Source organism: Coptis chinensis, chromosome 4 (assembly GCF_015680905.1).
Source record: "Coptis chinensis isolate HL-2020 chromosome 4, ASM1568090v1, whole genome shotgun sequence".
Taxonomy (NCBI): Eukaryota; Viridiplantae; Streptophyta; class Magnoliopsida; order Ranunculales; family Ranunculaceae; genus Coptis; species Coptis chinensis.
The window spans coordinates 36,951,130-36,968,608 of NC_141459.1; the positions used below are offsets into that span (position 1 = coordinate 36,951,130).

The window sequence follows — 17,479 nt, forward strand, 5'->3', positions numbered from 1 at the left end:
AAGAGATAAATGAGGCTAAAGGTATATGGACGGGGGTGTTTGAGTCATTTTTCAAGTTATAAGACTTATAGAATTGAAGTAGATCTAATTTTGGTACTTATAGAATTGGAGCTTCTTATAAGACATTTCTAGTAGAATGCATCTTATAAGAGGCAAAAAACAAACAAAAAAAATATCCAAAATCACTGGGCCACATCTTATAAGTTAGGGGCCATTTGTTTTTGCCTCTTATAAGACATTGATTTCTTATAACCTCTTATAAGATGTCGACCAATGATTTTGGATATTTTTTTGATTTGTTTTTTGCCTCTTATAAGAAGCATTCTACTAGAAATGTCTTATAAGAGGCATGATTTCTATAAGTACCAAAATTGGATCTACTACAATTATGTAAGTCTTGTAAGCTGGAAAAAGACATAAACGCCCCAAGCACACTACCCCTAAACCCTCGTTCTCTCTTCTGCCTTCTCTTTCTCATTTCTTTGCCTCCATTTTTGTAACGCCCGTATTTTTTAATACGTATTTTTCTATTTATTAATTAATTAAATTATTTATTTTAAAAATTCGTCGGATTGGACTCGGGACATGTGGGCATGGTTTTTGGGCCCGAGTCGGTGTTGGGCTTGGGTTTCGGACCCAAGTATATAAACACATTTTTCTAGAGAATAGGGTTCATAAAGAATAAAATATATTAAAAATGGAGGCTTTGAAGCTCGTTAGGCTGGAAGCGTTAGAGCCTTGGCGGCTTGACTAGGAGGGATTAAATGGGGTTTTAATACAATGAGTAGTTTATCTTTTTCGGTTTTTCCGTATATAGACCGCGATGGCTGGACTTTAAAACCATGATTTGTTCATCCTTCATTTATGCGCTCTTTTCTCTTCAAAGATTATTCTTATTGTGAATGGTTATTCTTGATTGTTTCGCGATCGAGACGCGCAACCACCACCACTTTTCGTTTACTGAAGAACCACTGTTCAATTACTTTTCATGCCGTTTTTGTTCTGATCAACCATGGGTTTTTCCTGTACATGTTTAATACTCTGTAGAGTTGTTAGTACTGTCTACACCATTAGGTGGTGGTGAAGGGAGGCGCGAGCCCCTAACCTCCTCCTCTGCCATAAACGCCATTTCGGCCATTACTGTGTTACTGAGGAATTTTTGTTTGTGTATTTATTTGTGCGGGTTTGAGCTGTTTTTGGTAGGGAGGGTTGTTGGTTTGAGGTATGGTGGTGGTAGAGAGTTTGTGGGGTTCAAAACTCCCAAGAAACGATTATGGCGGTCGGATCTAACAAATTTTGAAGTGTTTTCTAATTGAAAATCGGGGGTGCTTGGTGAAGCAAAGTGGTGGGGTTTTCACCCACTCCATTTTAAACTTAGATAGATTTGGGTGGTGTGTGAAGGTTTTGGGAGTGGGTGGAAGGAGCGGTACATTCTTTGTGGAAGGGATGACGATGAGGCGTCGGGGTGCTCCAGTCGCGATTTACTTTTTGGCTTAGGACTAATTAGTTGGTTAGGACCTATTAGTTCCGGGTCAGGACCATATTAGTATTTGGTTTTGGGCCAGTTCAGTCTAAAGTTTTTGGGCCAGTTTCTAATATTGCTTGGGGCCAGTTTTAATTGCTTTTCTTTAGACCAGTTTCAAGTTAGTTTTGAGGCCGGTCCATATAACTTAAAATAGATCTAATTGGGTCTTTAAATGTTTGGACTTTCGGGTTATAAGGTTTGGGCTTGGCCAGTTGGGTCCGAACCATTACCTTGGTCATGAGCCCATGAGCCATGCACCTTTGACTTTAGCCATGAACCATGGCTATGACCATGGACTTGTCGAACACGAAAACGACAGTTTGACTTTGACCATGACATGTTGACTTTGACAATGACAGTTTGACTTTGACCAAGACCTGTTGACTTTGACTTTGACCGTTGACTAGGAAACGTTGACTTTTCTAGTTTTTCACACGTTTGTTTATATTCATTATCTAATTATGATTTGACGTGAGTAGTGTGTAAAGCATATATATATTGGGCTTTGATTGTGGATTGTAGACTGTATAATTGTGCTACATTTTATGTTGTAAATGGTATGGACAAATTAAATGTGGAAATGCTGTGGAAGCTGATATAAATCTAGTTGTTATTATCTAATTAAGATTTGACGTGAGTAGTGTGTAAAGCATATATATGTTGGGATATATATATTAAATGGAATAGTTTTAGAGACATAAATGTATAAATACTCTATTATTATATATGTGAGATGCTACTATGAGGTAGCATAGTATTGGTGAATATTTGCCCACGGGAGTGTGGTGTAGTGCAATAATATATTGGCACGTGAAAGTATGAAAGTGGTTATGAGATATAATTGAGATATTTCTAAATATTATGGCTTAGTGCAATAAGGTAATTGACCTGCACGTGATATAGTGGATTTATTATGAGTCATTAATGTATGACACTTGAATAAATTACGTAACGAAAATCCTAAAACCTGACTACCATAACTCATGTGATTGGCCCTTCTGGCGTTTCAGTTAATCTGAATGGCCTTCGGGCTGCCCTTCTGGCGTTTCAGTTAAGCTGAATGGCCCTCCTAGCGTAGCCGAATAGTGGCTTGATTATTCCGTTAATGAAAATAGAGCGATGATCGCAATATTTTATGCCGAATAGTGGCGGTGCTTACATAGATTTGGCTTCCGTGTGAGGATTTACGGTGTCGCGGCATCCCGCCCGGGGTAGTTACGCACGGAGTGGCTCATTATGTAAAGGAGGCATGTGGATGTACATGTTCGGCGTTGGGTTCGCGATTGTGGTAGCCGGGGAAACTAGGTAAGACATAGATACGACGTGATTTTAGGGACACGCAAAGAAAGCCTGAAATAATCTAATTATGGTAATATGTTTGGTTGGTTATTTGTTTAGTTAGAACCTAAGGCGCCTCGATGGAGGAACTACATGTCTTATTTATGATGCGTATAGTTTGTTGTGTGGTTAGTGGGAAGTTAAGGCGCCTCAGTGGAGGAACTACCTGCCTTAATTATTGTACTTGAGTATGTTATATTAGTCGTTGAAAGTTAAGGCGCCTCGGTAGAGGAACTAACTGCCGTATGGATTATGTATATATTTGTATAGGTATATGTTGTTTTTAGAGCTACTCACACCAGCATTTTTATAATCTTGACCGATTTGCATGTTTGCTTATCGGTGTGTTCGATAAATGAACATAGTTGATAAGTCTTGGCACAGTTTAGTGTTGAAGAAGATCGGTTCTTTGCTTGTGGTTTTGCGTTAAGCGTTGCATCTCGGGATAAGTTTTGTTTTCCCTTGAGGTGATATAGATTTTCAGTTGAGATAAGGTTATTTGCATTTTCATTTGTAAATTGTTTTGGTAATAAAGATGATGGTATTGTTTAAGTTAAAATTTTTATTGGTTTTAATTATCCGCATATTTTTAAAACCGTTTATGGGTTTTGGGAGTGGAGAGTCGTCACACCTCGAATCGAAGAGTCGGGGACAAATAATGTTTTTTTCAACTGCAGCCGAAATTCGGGGTGTGACAATTTTCTTCAATTTATCTTTGCTTCTTTGCTCCCACTCGCTCGCTCGCACTTTGCTCTTCTTCTTTGCTATCGATCTAACCGTTCTTTGTCTTTGGTATGTCGATCCAACCTAGCTCTTGCCTTTCTTTCTTTCATCTTAGTGAGGAATTTGTGAGTAGTGCCTTGTAAAATAGCATGTCCAAAAGAAGTACACTTGTTGGTTCTATTGATTTATATTGGTATTAGGGAGTCACTAGACAATGTGCTTCAGCAGTTTTGCTTGTGTTTTCATGTAGTTGTGAATCGAGGTTTTTTTCTTCTGATAATTGAAATGACTTTGATGAACTCACTTCCTTCACTTCTTCCTTCGAACTATGTTCCATTTTTCCTTCTCAAGTCTGGAGACATGCTTTACCAGGACTTTGTCCAAACTATCACAATGTGAGCCATTATTAGTATACTCATGTCTCAGTTTGTTGCTCAGATTTCCATAGCCCATTCCTAAAGCTAATGATTGCTTTTTCTCTTTCTCCAACCTGTGAACAGGTTTATATTTGACTAGAATTTTATCAAGGTTGCTTTCAGACTCGCTCCTTGCATTTCCATCTTGAAATGAAAATGCTTTCATTGTTTCCAGTTTTGCTCTTTCAATTCGCGACATGGGTCTAATGGTCACGGAGCTCTTCTCTGACCAATCACTAGAATTATGTTCTATAGAGAATGTGACACTACCGTGGTTTTCTGGGTGCATCTTTTCCACCACCTCTCTAATTGTTCCACACAAAGCATCATTAACTTGTTTGTTCGGGCCTATGTTCTCCTTACCCACTTCAAATGACGAATCACCCATGTCATGGAGGTCTGCAACAGCAGGAGAAGATACTGCAGTGCTATCAGAGTTTGGTTTACTTTTTTCTGATAATTGAAATGACTTTTCATTTAGAACGTCTTTTTTTTTGCTGAGTTGTGGTTTTATAAGGTTTTGTAGGATCTTGGCAGTCGGTCAAAATCTTTCCCAGTGGTTTCTCAATTGATATGGTTTCTCTCATCTTATTGTTCTTCTGTTGGGTTGCCTTCTCAATTAGTGGTCCATGTTCTTTGTGACTCTGAATATTGTTGTAGTTCTTGAAGAATCTAAAGTTCTAGGTGAGTTTAACATTTGAGTTCTTGTACAATCAGTTGTTTAATATCTAAGCAAGCGAATTGCATTCTTGTGGAGGTGTAATTGTATCCTCTAGATGTATGGTGTTGGTGTTACTATTGAATAATAGGCATTTGAGTCGAACACTCTTATTGAAATGTGATTAGTTTCATTTATGGCTGGAGAACATGCTGAAATAATCTATAAGTGCTGATTAGTGGACTCAATCTCTACACGTTTGTTGGTTTTCTTGCAAACATATTCTACGAGTTTAAGTGGACTGAGTGCTACGCCTTTCAACTGTAGGTTCTAGGGACGAATGTACAGTCTCAACTTGTCTGTGACATGAGTGCACCAAAATAAATCATAAAATAACAAATGCAAATAAGCAGGGCACTATATAATGCCATATCAAACTCTTTTTTTACGAACTGACTGTTTAATGTGACTCAAGATTTTTATAAATAAGCAGTTATTTCGTTTATGCATTGTTATTTAGATTTTCTAAGTGCTGAAATAATCTATAATGAACTATTTTTATTTTTTGTTTTTTTTAGGTACTTGCTTGTTTACATTAGAACATATATATCATGGCTAATAATGTTGACAATGCAACTGAGGGCAATATTGAGGGTAGTACTGAGAGTAGCGCGGCCAAGGTTCACCATGTATTTACCAATGTCCCTGGATTAGCTCAAGCTTTCCTAGACTTGTGTTTGGAAGAAGTTACGAAAGAGGGTTACCAAGGTTTATCCCTAAAACCTATTAGCTCGAAACGCGTAAAGGATATCTTGAATGATAAGTTTAAGTTAAACCTTGAGCAAAAGGCTTTCAAAAATAGGTGGGATGCGCAGAAAAAGAAGTATGTGGCTTGGAGGAATTGTGCTGGCAAGAGTGGTGGAGGAATCAATTTTGCACTTGGGAGTATTAATTGGCCAGAAGAAGTTTGGGCTGATGTTCTTCAGGCAAGTGCTATTATATTGCATAATTTGTTTTGTAGTAATTCAAATTTGTTTTTATTTTTGTGTTAATTATGTTATTGAATTATTTTGTTTGGTCCAAATTAATATAGAGGAACCCGACTGCAATAATCTATAAGAAGAAGCCTCCTCGAGTAATCTGAGAAAGAGTTGTACAAGTTGTTTGAGGGCACTTTGGCAATGGGGGATGCTGCTTATGCTACTGGGGAGGTTGGGTTGCCAGATGATCACGTGGTGATTGATGATGATGATTCAAATATGGTGAATGATGATACCATTCAAATTCCAGTCCCAGATGTGGAGGTAACTGATTCCTATTGGGATAACGTACACATCAATACTCCTCTTGTTAGCGCGCCTGACCTAGCACCCCCACTTTGAACAAGGTGGAACTAGCGGTGTTGCTAGTGATGGTTCAAAAAAGAAGAGGAAGAAGGTAGTTGATGAAGAGGAATCTGATGGTGTGCAAGAGTTAATTGGTGTGGTGAAGAATCTAGTGACACATATGGAGTTTGAAAGGATTGAAGTGAAGAAGAACATGGAGTCCTATTCTATGTCTATATGCATGAGTATTCTGAATTATCTAAAAGAAAATGAGCAGATGACTATGGATATGTATATGGGTGCAATGGTGAAACTTGCTGCAAATAAGGAGTTTAGGAAAGCCTTAGTTGAATTGGAAGATATGGAGGATAAGAAGATTTTTCTCACGGGATTGGCTAGCATGGGAGTTTAACTTGGTGGGGATGTCTTAAAACATACTCGGTATACTTTTTTTATTATGTTGTAATGTGATATTTAATTAGTTATGCATATGACAATGCATTATCATTTAAGTGGTTATGAAATCTACTTTTTTTATTATGTTGTAATGTGATATTTAATTAGTTATGCATATGACAATGTATTATCATTTAAGTGGTTATGAAATTAGACGTGAATTGGTGCTATGTAATGGTATATAAAGCAAGGTTATATTTGTCAAATAACCATCTATAAGATGTTGTATGTTTGTTTTTTCTTTTTCTGCAAGTGCTTATAATAGGAACTTATAATAAAAAACAAACCAGTTTATAAGACCCACTTATAAGACCCTCTTATAACTTAAACCAAAAAAACAAGGTACTTGTACTGCCGGACCCCAATTTGTGTTGGGCAGACCCCAAAAACTAAAACACTTATTACAAATGTGCCATTGGTCCCAAAAGTTGTTTTGTGTTGGGCAGACCCCAAACCAAAGTGAATTTGACTTGTTGCAACCTTTTCAGCCCTTCTCTTCTATTCTCTTCTCTTCCACCATAAAAAACCATAAACCCTTAAACCCTTAAACCCTAACACTAAACACTAATGGAAGAGCCCAACCCCATTTTAGAACATGAAGATGACGAAGAAAATGTAATGCATCATGACCCCATTCAAGAAGAAAATATAGAACAAGTTCCAAGTGACCCCATTCAAAAAGAGAATGTAGAACAAGTTCAAAGTGAAGAAAATAGAGGAATGGATGATGATGCATTTAATAAGAATAAGGTAAATCTAAATTAAACGTAATTATGAATGTAGTAATTATACATGTAATAATTATGCATGTAGAAATTATTGATGTGTACAGTGATTATACATGTAATAATTATGCATGTAGTAATTATGCATGTAATAATTTTGCATGTAGGAATTATTAATGTGTACAGTGATTATACATGTAATAATTATGCATGTAGGAATTATTGATGTGTACAGTGATTATACATGTAATAATTATGCATGTAATAATTATACATGTAATAATTATGCATGTAGTAATTAAACGACGCGGCTAGGTCGTTTGTATTTCACACCAAACGGTCTCGTCACAAATCGTGCGATCGTGTCCAAAAACGATATGGCCATGTCGTTTGGGATTTGAATTTGGAAAAAAACGATTTATCTGTTTTTTTGCGACTTGAACGGTGTGGCCACAACGTTTGAAGTTAGTCACAAATGACATGGCCACACCGTTTGGACTAGGTCCCAAACGGTGTGGCCATGTCGTTTGAGATTTGAACTTGGAAAAAAGACTTGTCTGTTTTTTTGCCATTTGAACGGTGTGGCCACACCGTTTGGACTTAGTCTTGAGCGACATGGCCACACCGTTCAAGACTAAGTCCAAACGGTGTGGCCATGTCGTTTAAGACTAAGTACAAACGGTGTGGCCACACCGTTCAAGACTAAGTCCAAACGGTGTGGCCATGTCGTTTAAGACTAAGTACAAACGGTGTGGCCACACCGTTCAATGGCAAAAAAACAGACAAGTCTTTTTTCCAAGTTCAAATCTCAAACGACATGGCCATGTCGTTTGTGGCATTTGGTACTTAAGCCAAACATCAATTAACAACTGTTCTTTATTTAGGATCCTTCGGTGCGTTTCGAGAACTCTGGAAACTCGAATGACGTGGATGATGTTCAACCGCTTTCAATGGATACAACAGAAATATTTACTACGGAAGAGGTACATAGTAGGCATTGTTTTCACTTGTTTTTATTTTCTAAATGAAATTATATTAGTTTATTGATTATTGTTTTCTTTCATATCTTTAGGTATTTCATACACGTAGTAGCGTAATTGGTAGGGCAACCGCCGGGGAAAACAATGTAATGTGGTTGTGGTAATTGGGAAGTCGCGAGAATGCTAACGGAACCGAAAATACCAAAGGCTGGATTTAGATTCGCGAGAGTTCGGGCGTATCGTTCACAAAAAAGCAGAGAAAGTTAATAAGAGAAATACAGGAACCATGAAATGTGGATGTCCATTTAAGTTAAGATGTATTTTCCAACGCGGCACTGTCGATAGTTGGAAAATTGTCGTTCTTAATGGTGTTCACAACCATCCATTAGCGAACACCCTTGAAGGACATGCATTTGCTACTTTCCGGGACCGTTCCACAATTCGAGTTCTTGTCAGAGATGACTCAAAATGGAGTTAAGCCTAAAGAAGTTTTGAAGTCCATCAGACATAGGTTTCCTAATAACCTATCTAGCATATTTCAAGTCTACAATGCCAGGCACAAGGTGAGGACATTGGATATGAACGGTCACTCGCAAATGCAGAGATTGCGTGAGTTGTTAGCAGAAAACCATTATTTCGAGGAGGTGAGAGGATATGAATCTGGATGAGATAACGGATTGTTATGGGCCCATCCGCAGGGCGGTGTTAAAATGGCTCGGACTTTTCCAAAAGTTTTCATCATAGACGCGACCTACAAAACCAATAAGTATCGGTGGCCTTTTTGTATGCGGTTTGTGGGGTGACTTCAACCTGGTTGTCTTTCCGCGATGTCTGTCAAGTGTTGCTCCAGTCCGAAACAACGATAGACTATGAGTGGGCTTTGCGTCAGTTTAACGGTTTGCTGGGTGAAGAAAGGCCATCTGTGATCGTGTCTGACAGGGACTTGGCCTTGATGGGTGCTGCTGATATTGTGTTTCCTGACGCGCACAAGCATCTCTGTAGATGGCATATCTCTATGTGCGTCCTTCAGAAATGCAATGCTTTTTTTCCCACCACAGAACTAGTAGATAAAGGCCAGTTCTCATGGAACAGTGTAGTGAAATCGAGGACTAAGGATATCTTCAACCGTAGAATTGCTGCTTTGGAAAAACACTATAGGGTTGAGTACTCCAATTTTGTTAGTTATCTGCGAGAGACTTGGTTGCCTTACAAGGATCGATTCGTATGTTGTTGGACAGATCAACACATTCACTTTGGGAGTACAACGACCAATAGAGGCGAAGGGTCTCATGCTCAGGTGAAACGTGTTCTAGGAAACACAAACAGACATGATTTTCTAAGTATGTTTTACTTGATCCACCCGATTTTAGAGATCCAGCTGTCTGAGATTAGAGGTACGTTCGAGAAGAGTCTGATTGTAACCCAGCACCACCACCGGATTCCTTTATTTCGTGAACTCAGAAACCTGGTCTCAAGAAAATGTTTGGACTTGCTTTATGAAGAACTAGATACCCGTGTAAGCCGTGCTGCTAAAGACTCTGAGTTCATTTGTGGGTGTTATTTGCGCACCAGTCATGGATTGTCATGTGCTCACGAAATCATTGAACTTCAAAAGCAAGAACGTTCCATATCTTTGAGTGCTATCGATCCCTTTTGGAAAACTCTGTCTGTTTTTCCAAGTGTGTCGGTGGGTGTTGGTCCCGATTGTAGACCTTCGATGGATATGTTTATGAAAAGGTATGAAATGGCTTCTGAAGAAGAGGCGAGGGGTTATGGTTAGAAAACTTATGGAGATTGCTGTGCCAGAAACTACATGGCTAGAACCACCTCATGAGGAGGCGAAAACCAAAGGTCGGCCTAAGGGTAGCTGCAAGAGAAAGAGAAAGCTCTAAAGGAGGATGAGAACTCTTCAAAACGAGATTCATCTGGTTTTGAACATTCCCAACGTGAGCATGAAGAGTGGGTCTCGTCGCAACAATCAGAATGTACGCCAAATTCCAAGCCTTCTCATAAATTCCAAGCTACTCCAAACCCACCTGCAGAGAAGTCTTTTCCGAAACCACCTTTGCCACAAAAAAAAAACCACACCACGGAATAACTCTTCTCAAAAATCACCTTTACCACCTAAAACAACCACACCACGGAATAACTCTTCTAAAAAATCACCTTTACCATCTAAAACAACCACACCACGGAATAACTCTTCTAAAAAATCACCTCAAAAGTTAGACATTGGCATCCTGAGGGAGCCGAGACATTACGGTTTGGACATTCCAAAAGAACTGCACAAATATATTGTTAAAGTGGATGACCACGTGGGTGATGGCAATTCTTGGGTATAGAGCAATGTGCATTGCATTAGGAAGAAGTCAGGAAGAGTGGTCGTGGATGAGAAATGAGTTGTTACAAGAACTTAATGACAACCTCCCCTATATCGTACATTGTACACTCACGGTGAGATTAGGTGCGTGAAAACCTACAATTTCCATGAATGCGGTTGGGCACCCCCTCGTAAGTGGATGAGCATGCCCTTTCTTTGGATATCTATTTGCTTCGAGATTTAATGTCGCCCTCGTTACATTTAGGAAGTATGTACTGCCATCTTATTTTGCCACTGAGAACACAAGCAAATCCTGAGAGAGTAAAGAAAGTGTTGGGTACCGCTTACGTACAGGGATGTCATTTTGTCCATGTTGAACTTGTTGATGATTGTCCGGTTCCAAAACCGATCACGAAGATGGCGTAGAGCTCGACACTTAATTGCAGATAGTTGGGATCTTGCATTACAAAAGCAAGACAAAGCACAATTTACTGACGCATTGAACATTCCCAATTTAGTATTGGAAGACGAGCACACTAATGATGGGGCGAAATACCAATAATAGATGTTGACTAGGAATAAGTCTATGTAATTAATGTTCATGTGGTTGGAATTGTAATTTTGTTTTTGATACAATTTTCTTAAATTTGATGGTATTTTTTTGTCGAATTAATTGTATGGATGTATGTATGTTTGTTTGATTTTGGAAAAAATGACTTTTGGCAAAAAAAATTCTCTGTTTTTTTGGCATTTGGACGGTGTGGCCACACCGTTTGGACTTAGTCTCAAACGATGTGGCCATGTCGTTTGAAACTAAAACTAGGAAAAATATGACTTGCTGTTTTTTGGGCATTTGGACGGTGTGGCCACACCGTTTGGACTTAGTCTCAAACGGTGTGGCCATGTCGTTTGTAATTAGTTTAAAAGCGACATGGCCACACCGTTTGAGACTAAGTCCAAACGGTGTGGCCATGTAGTTTGAGATTTGAACTTGGCAAAAAAAAAAATCTCTGTTTTTTGGCATTTGGATTGATGTGGCCACACCGTTTGGACTTAGTCACAAACGGTGTGGCCATGTCGTTGAAACTAAAACTTGGAAAAATATGACTTGCTGTTTTTTTGGGCATTTGGACCGGTGTGGCCATGTCGTTTGAAACTAAAAGTTGGAAAAAATGACTTGCTGTTTTGCCTCTTGGACGGTGTGGCCACACCGTTTGGGACTAAAAACAGCAAGTCATTTTTTTTTCCAACTTTAGATGTTGCGTGTTGTTTCGTGTTTTGGCGAAAAAATGGATGTTTCGTGTTTTGGCAATTGATCAATGTTTTATACATGGCATAAGAGAAATGAGAGTGGAGAAAGTGAAGAAGATATTCCAAAAATTTGACAATAACACAAGTCATATCTGGTAATCTCTGTAAACGGACTAACAAAACCTGCGAAGTCGAATATGAAACTTAGATTACAAAACTTAGATTCAACAAGTATTCCACATATCCCACAAAAATCTCTGAGTTTCAGCAACAATAAAATGTTATCACTTGATTTTTCTCTATAAGCATCTTTGTTACAAAAGCATAAGTAAACATAACAATAACAGAATTAAAACTTCAGAAAATGGTTAGTCAATCGTGATAACAACACAATAAACCCTAGACTCTATAACACATTTCTAGACTCAAGAAAGACACTCAATCTCTCAAGCTCTATAACACATTTCCACCCCAGACTCCAACAAGACTTCCAACAAGACTGCCAATGCTCAACACACTAAACCCTAAACGTTCCAAACTCAACATTGCTAAATCCAATGCTCCTTAACGATATCGTCCGCCAATGAACTTGCACCGGGTCAAATTGTATGCCTCCATGAACTCGTTCCGTGCATCGTCTGAATCGCAGTCCCACCCATTCGCGCGCCTTGATTGAGCAAACGAGAAATTTCATCAACGACGGGTGTCTTTGTCAAAATTAAAACGAAAAACTACATTAGTATATACATTTACATTTATAAAATACCAAAACAAAACAAAACAAAAATAAAAACAAAAAAACTAACGTTGTAAAGTATTAACTCACCGATTATGATATGGAAGACTCGTAGGGAGTAGAGATTAAGATGATCGGGGTTTATCATTCGAATATGGCTATTGTTTTCATACCAACTCATGTATCTACTAACACACTCCCATGGATAAGACGGAATGGGTCCTCGATGTTCAAGTTGTATCAAGTGATTCTGCCATTTACTCCAATAGGAAGACACAACATTAAATTTCACATCGTACCCGCGTCCGGAAGTAGTTCGCGTCGAGGTCTTTGGTCTTGGGGGATCTGAAGGTACAAACTGCATATGACCTAACTGACGCACAACCCTCGAAACATTGTACTGCTCGACATTATCAAGAAAGCATATAAATCCCTCGAAAAATGCTATTTCATCCACCGGCCGTATAGCTCGGACTTCAGCATAGGGATACCATTCAACCTATCAAATAGCATATGATCGAGGAAATTAATCATTAACCACATACTAATAATATCAATTAATAAATAAAACTATTTATATACAAAAATGCTTACATCGGTACAAGTCATATTATCAATCATCGCTCGGGTATGCTTCAATGCAGCTGTTGTGCTAGCATAAAAAGACTGAGTAACTGAGTATTTATGAGTACGCGACATGCTCAACTGATAGTCATCGTTTGGGAATGGCCTGAACACCGGGAAGTACTCATAAATCCATGCCTAGATTAATATAGACACCCAGTTAATATTGTAATAGATATATAAAATTGACATTGAAAAGAAAAAAACAAAAAAACTAATACCTGTAGGAGAGTGAAATAGCCTGAAACACCCTTCACCTTGGCACTTGTGGCAGTCCCAAGACCCCCTGTACAAGTAAGCCAGTAAGGCTGCACCCCACGCGTAGTCTCTGATCTCGGCAAATTTCATAAGCAGTCTCAGATAACAAACGGAACCTGCAGTTCCGGCGGTCGGTGAAGGCAAGACATCCAAAGAAAAAAACAACAAATAAGCTCTCACAAACAAATCGCAACTCTTTTTGGGTTGGCGCTTCTTCACAACAACCCCATTTTCATCCCATAAATCTTCATCCGTCACCTTCCCAAAGAAATCGCTTCATCAAGAAATCCATCCTAACTTTGGAAGTGAACTTATTGGATTTCATCTCCGCATCTATCTTGTCCATGGGTATGCCAAGACCTTGGTGGAGGAGTCTTTTTGTCTGTTCCAGGGTCAAATCAGTGTCCCCAGTCATTGCTTTGCCTCTGATCGGAACTCCTAAGAGTTGGAAAACATCGTCCAACGTGATTGTCATCTCACCCCATGGCATATGAAACGTGTTGGTCTCTGGATGCCACCTCTCCACAAACGCAGAGACCAACACAGGATCCTGATGCTTATATACACCTAAGACCAGAGCACATAAGCCGGTCCTTTGAAGCTCCACATGAAAATTAGAACAGTCTGAACACTCTCCGACGATATCCCATTGTACCAACTTGTTCAGGTGCCCATGACACTTCAACACCCCTCGCTCCGCCTAAAACAACAAAAACTTAGTATTAATGTATGCACAAGGTTTCGTAATACAAAATTTAAATACTAATAGACAATATATAATAATATTACCTGCCCCTCCCAAATATCGCGAGCCAATGCACCAAGATAGTCATATAACAGATGTGACACACGAGGGCCACCTCCATAAACACCTCTCTGGAACTCCAAGTCATTGTTGGACTTTCTCACAATATTCACTGGAGGTACAGGTACAGGGACTTCAGGGACTTCCTCGTCATCATCATCCTCCTCCTCCTCATCCTCCGCGTCCTCCTCATCCTCCGCGTCATCAACACCCTCTTCGTCATCTTCTTCATCATCACCTACAGCTACACTCTTCCCACGATCCATATTTACATCATCTACATCTACATCTTCATCTTCATCTAAATCTAAATCTAAATCTACATCTACATCTAAATCTACATCACTCATAACTGTTTGCTTTCTTCTCTTTTGATTTCCTAACTCTACACCACTTACTACATTACTGGGATCATCCGCTTTTCGATCCCCTCTACGGACTGATGCCGAGGTAGTTGTTGCCCTTTCTCTCTTTTTCTCAGGCTCCTCGCGACCCGAACTACTACTCCCCCCACCTAACAACTTCTTAGCACCCGTGAAAACACTTTTTGCTACATTCTTCACATTCACATTCTTTGTTCGAGGCATTGCTACAAAATAAATAGGAGTTAAAAATAAAACATTCAACTAATTCAAATTGTTTATTAACAAGCAAATTCACAACTTCTAATACTAACAAGCAAATGCACAACTTCTTCTCCGTTTAGGAAGTAAGCATAGTGTAACAAACCTACCACAAACCAGAAGTTATTGTACAGCAACTTCCCATTAAGTTACAATAGAATCAAATCTCAGTTTTCTAATAGTAGGAAGGTGAGAGACTTAACCCCATAGTCTACATTTTCAACTACAGATAATATGCTCTAAAATCTAAATCGCTACTTTTTTTTCCGGTTTCCGACCCAAATGGTCCATGTAACGAAGATATAACTCGTACTCAACAATCATCCGCGTGATCGGTGGTTCAATCAAGCAAGGTAGTAAAACACTCTAAGAACCTCACCGATATTAAGTTATAACCTACAACTAAAGTTCCTCCAAGAAGCATAGCTCTTCTTAGCATAGTCTACTATCTTAATATCTTATAAGTCCTACCAAAGAGGAAAACACAAACAAACGAGAAGTTATGGCCAGAGTCGTTAGGGTAGCTCATGTGGCATAATTGTATTCAGAAGTTCGTCAATGACATACAACTATACAAGTATCAATGCAAGAAGCCAAGAACTATACAATTAAAAATGAGAAGGGAAACTAATTATTCACAAGTTAACGGCTAAAAACCTAAAAGTAGAACTCATATCCGTCGATGAATTTTTTTAATTTTTATAGTTAACTTTATCTATACCATAACATCCTCAAATTTGCCATTTAAAGAAGTGTTCATGATTGTTGACCATCATGAATATGTAATACCCATCCAACATAAAGCGAATCAAGAAGACTCCAACGTTGTTTCAAACTTTCAATCGTAGAAGGTGATTAGACAAGTTCTCTCAAAGGGAGCGAAAATTTGAAACTGAGCAGAGTCACTCGAAACCACTGCTAGGAGAGTAGGAGGTAGGCATTGGATACAGTTTGAGCCTGTGAAAATAGCTGACCATTACTTGAGGTGCTCTCAGGGTCTTGGGCTTCGATGCCTTACCTTACTCATTCAGGGTTTTCTAGGGATGATTTGCAATGATAAAGAGCACTATTCTAGAATAAGGAGATTTTGTTTAGAAAATAACTGTCCATACGTAAGCCTAGCTTTTGAGAACAATTCGCGCAAAATGAGTGTAAGTGCGGATTAGCCTGTAAAACCAATACAATCTGACCAAACACCATTTCTACTACTCGTACGCGAGTGCGTAAAGATCTGGTTGGGCTCACCAAATATTTATCGACAAAAGTCACAAAACCTAAACCAATTGATTATAGTTGAGACTTGAGAGTAAACTGAAAAACAATCACAGGAAGAACAAGAAGAAAGAATATTGAACCGGAAGGTTAATCAATATCCTAAGTTGGTACCATCCATTACGGCTAGTTGCTCTTTGGGCATGACATATTTCTTTATCCGGATCCTACATAAACATGTACAAAAAAAATACGATATAAAGTGCCTGCTCGACTAAATGTCTCACGGTGACTTAAAGCGTACACTCATTTTACCACTCATAAAGTCCAGAGTCCGTGACAATTACATGACAAATGGACCATGGATCACATTTTCATACTTTACATAGAAGAGGAATAAGATTCCCCATGTGGGAACTATGAGATCCTCCAGCACACTAGTTCCTTAAGGGTTGTGAATTTGTGACGGATTGGTGGTAAATGACTTAGAATTAAATAATCCACCACAAAAATTCTCTGAATAGGTGAAACTATTCACGCATGAAAAAACAAGCACTTTCGAACAATGCACAAAGATAAAAACGTGGTGCATGAGTTCACCGACCTTTAGCAACATACATCAAAAGCATGAACAGACTGACACAGTTAACTAAGATCACCACTCGATCTCTTTTACTGGAAACCTCAAAGAATCCCAACTGAAATATAGTAGGAACACCTTCAATTAACTTTTCCAAATAAAAAAAGTTGTTCGAGAAACCTTTTATTTTGTGATCAACACCCTAAAAGTCTAAAACATAGGTGAGTATGAAAGCCAAAAAGTAGTGAATGCATGAAAATGATTCTTCATATTGCACCTGATATTCTCATATACAATGATAATAATGTCACCAAAACTGTACGCCTAGGTAAATATACTACTTGTTACATGTATAAACTAGAAAGCAGCCATGTCAAATACAAATACGTAACATTATAATGTCAACATACACACACCATTCTTATGGTCTCTTAAATAATCAAATAATGAACATGGCTATGCAAACAGCATTTTAATTTCTCTAATGAAAATGGTAATTGAGTGGCTTACCGATTCCGCGACTGGCGCCCGTAATCTAGAAAACCTTATTAGAAGAAATAAAAAATAAAAAAAACTAATGTTAGAAGCAAATGAAATTAGTAATTGAAAAAGCAAATGAAATGAGTATTGATAATACCAAAAAAAGATCGAGATCGTGGGTTTGATTTTGGTGAGAGAAACTTGATTTTGGTGAGATCGTGGAGAGAAACTTGATCGAGCTTGAGAGAAACTTGATCGTGGGTTTGAAAGATCCGGTTGTCCGGTTTGATTGTGTAAGAGATCGAGCTTGATCGAGCTTGATTGTGTAAGAGATCGAGCTTGAGAGAAACTTGATCGTGGGTTTGAAGAGATCAGCTTGATCGAGATGATCGAGATCGTGGGTTTGAAGGATCCGGTTGTCCGATTTCTTGGATATTTGGTTGG

The 17,479-nt window shown here is 38.6% G+C and overlaps 1 protein-coding gene across 1 annotated transcript; it reads right to left on the reverse strand.

Annotated features, from left to right (window-relative positions):
• Positions 1 to 12,543: 12,543 nt before the first annotated feature.
• Positions 12,544 to 17,100, reverse strand: LOC147503381 (uncharacterized). Its single transcript, XM_086603959.1, has 5 exons — positions 17,066 to 17,100; positions 14,125 to 14,729; positions 13,299 to 14,035; positions 13,048 to 13,215; positions 12,544 to 12,952 (listed from the first exon to the last, which is right to left on the reverse strand). Exons 2-3 carry the CDS (start codon positions 14,725 to 14,727, stop codon positions 13,583 to 13,585), a joined length of 1,056 nt encoding a protein of 351 aa, XP_086460085.1. The 5' UTR covers positions 14,728 to 14,729; positions 17,066 to 17,100; the 3' UTR covers positions 12,544 to 12,952; positions 13,048 to 13,215; positions 13,299 to 13,582.
• Positions 17,101 to 17,479: the final 379 nt, after the last annotated feature.

What these genes read in the sequence shown, in the direction of transcription:
- LOC147503381 (XM_086603959.1), bottom strand. Translation starts at nt 14,727, where the DNA reads ATGCCTCGAACAAAGAATGTGAATGTGAAGAATGTAGCAAAAAGTGTT. An exon ending in GCGATATTTGGGAGGGGCAG is followed by an intron (nt 14,036 to 14,124) that starts GTAATATTATTA and finishes TTGTTGTTTTAG; the next exon opens with GCGGAGCGAGGGGTGTTGAA.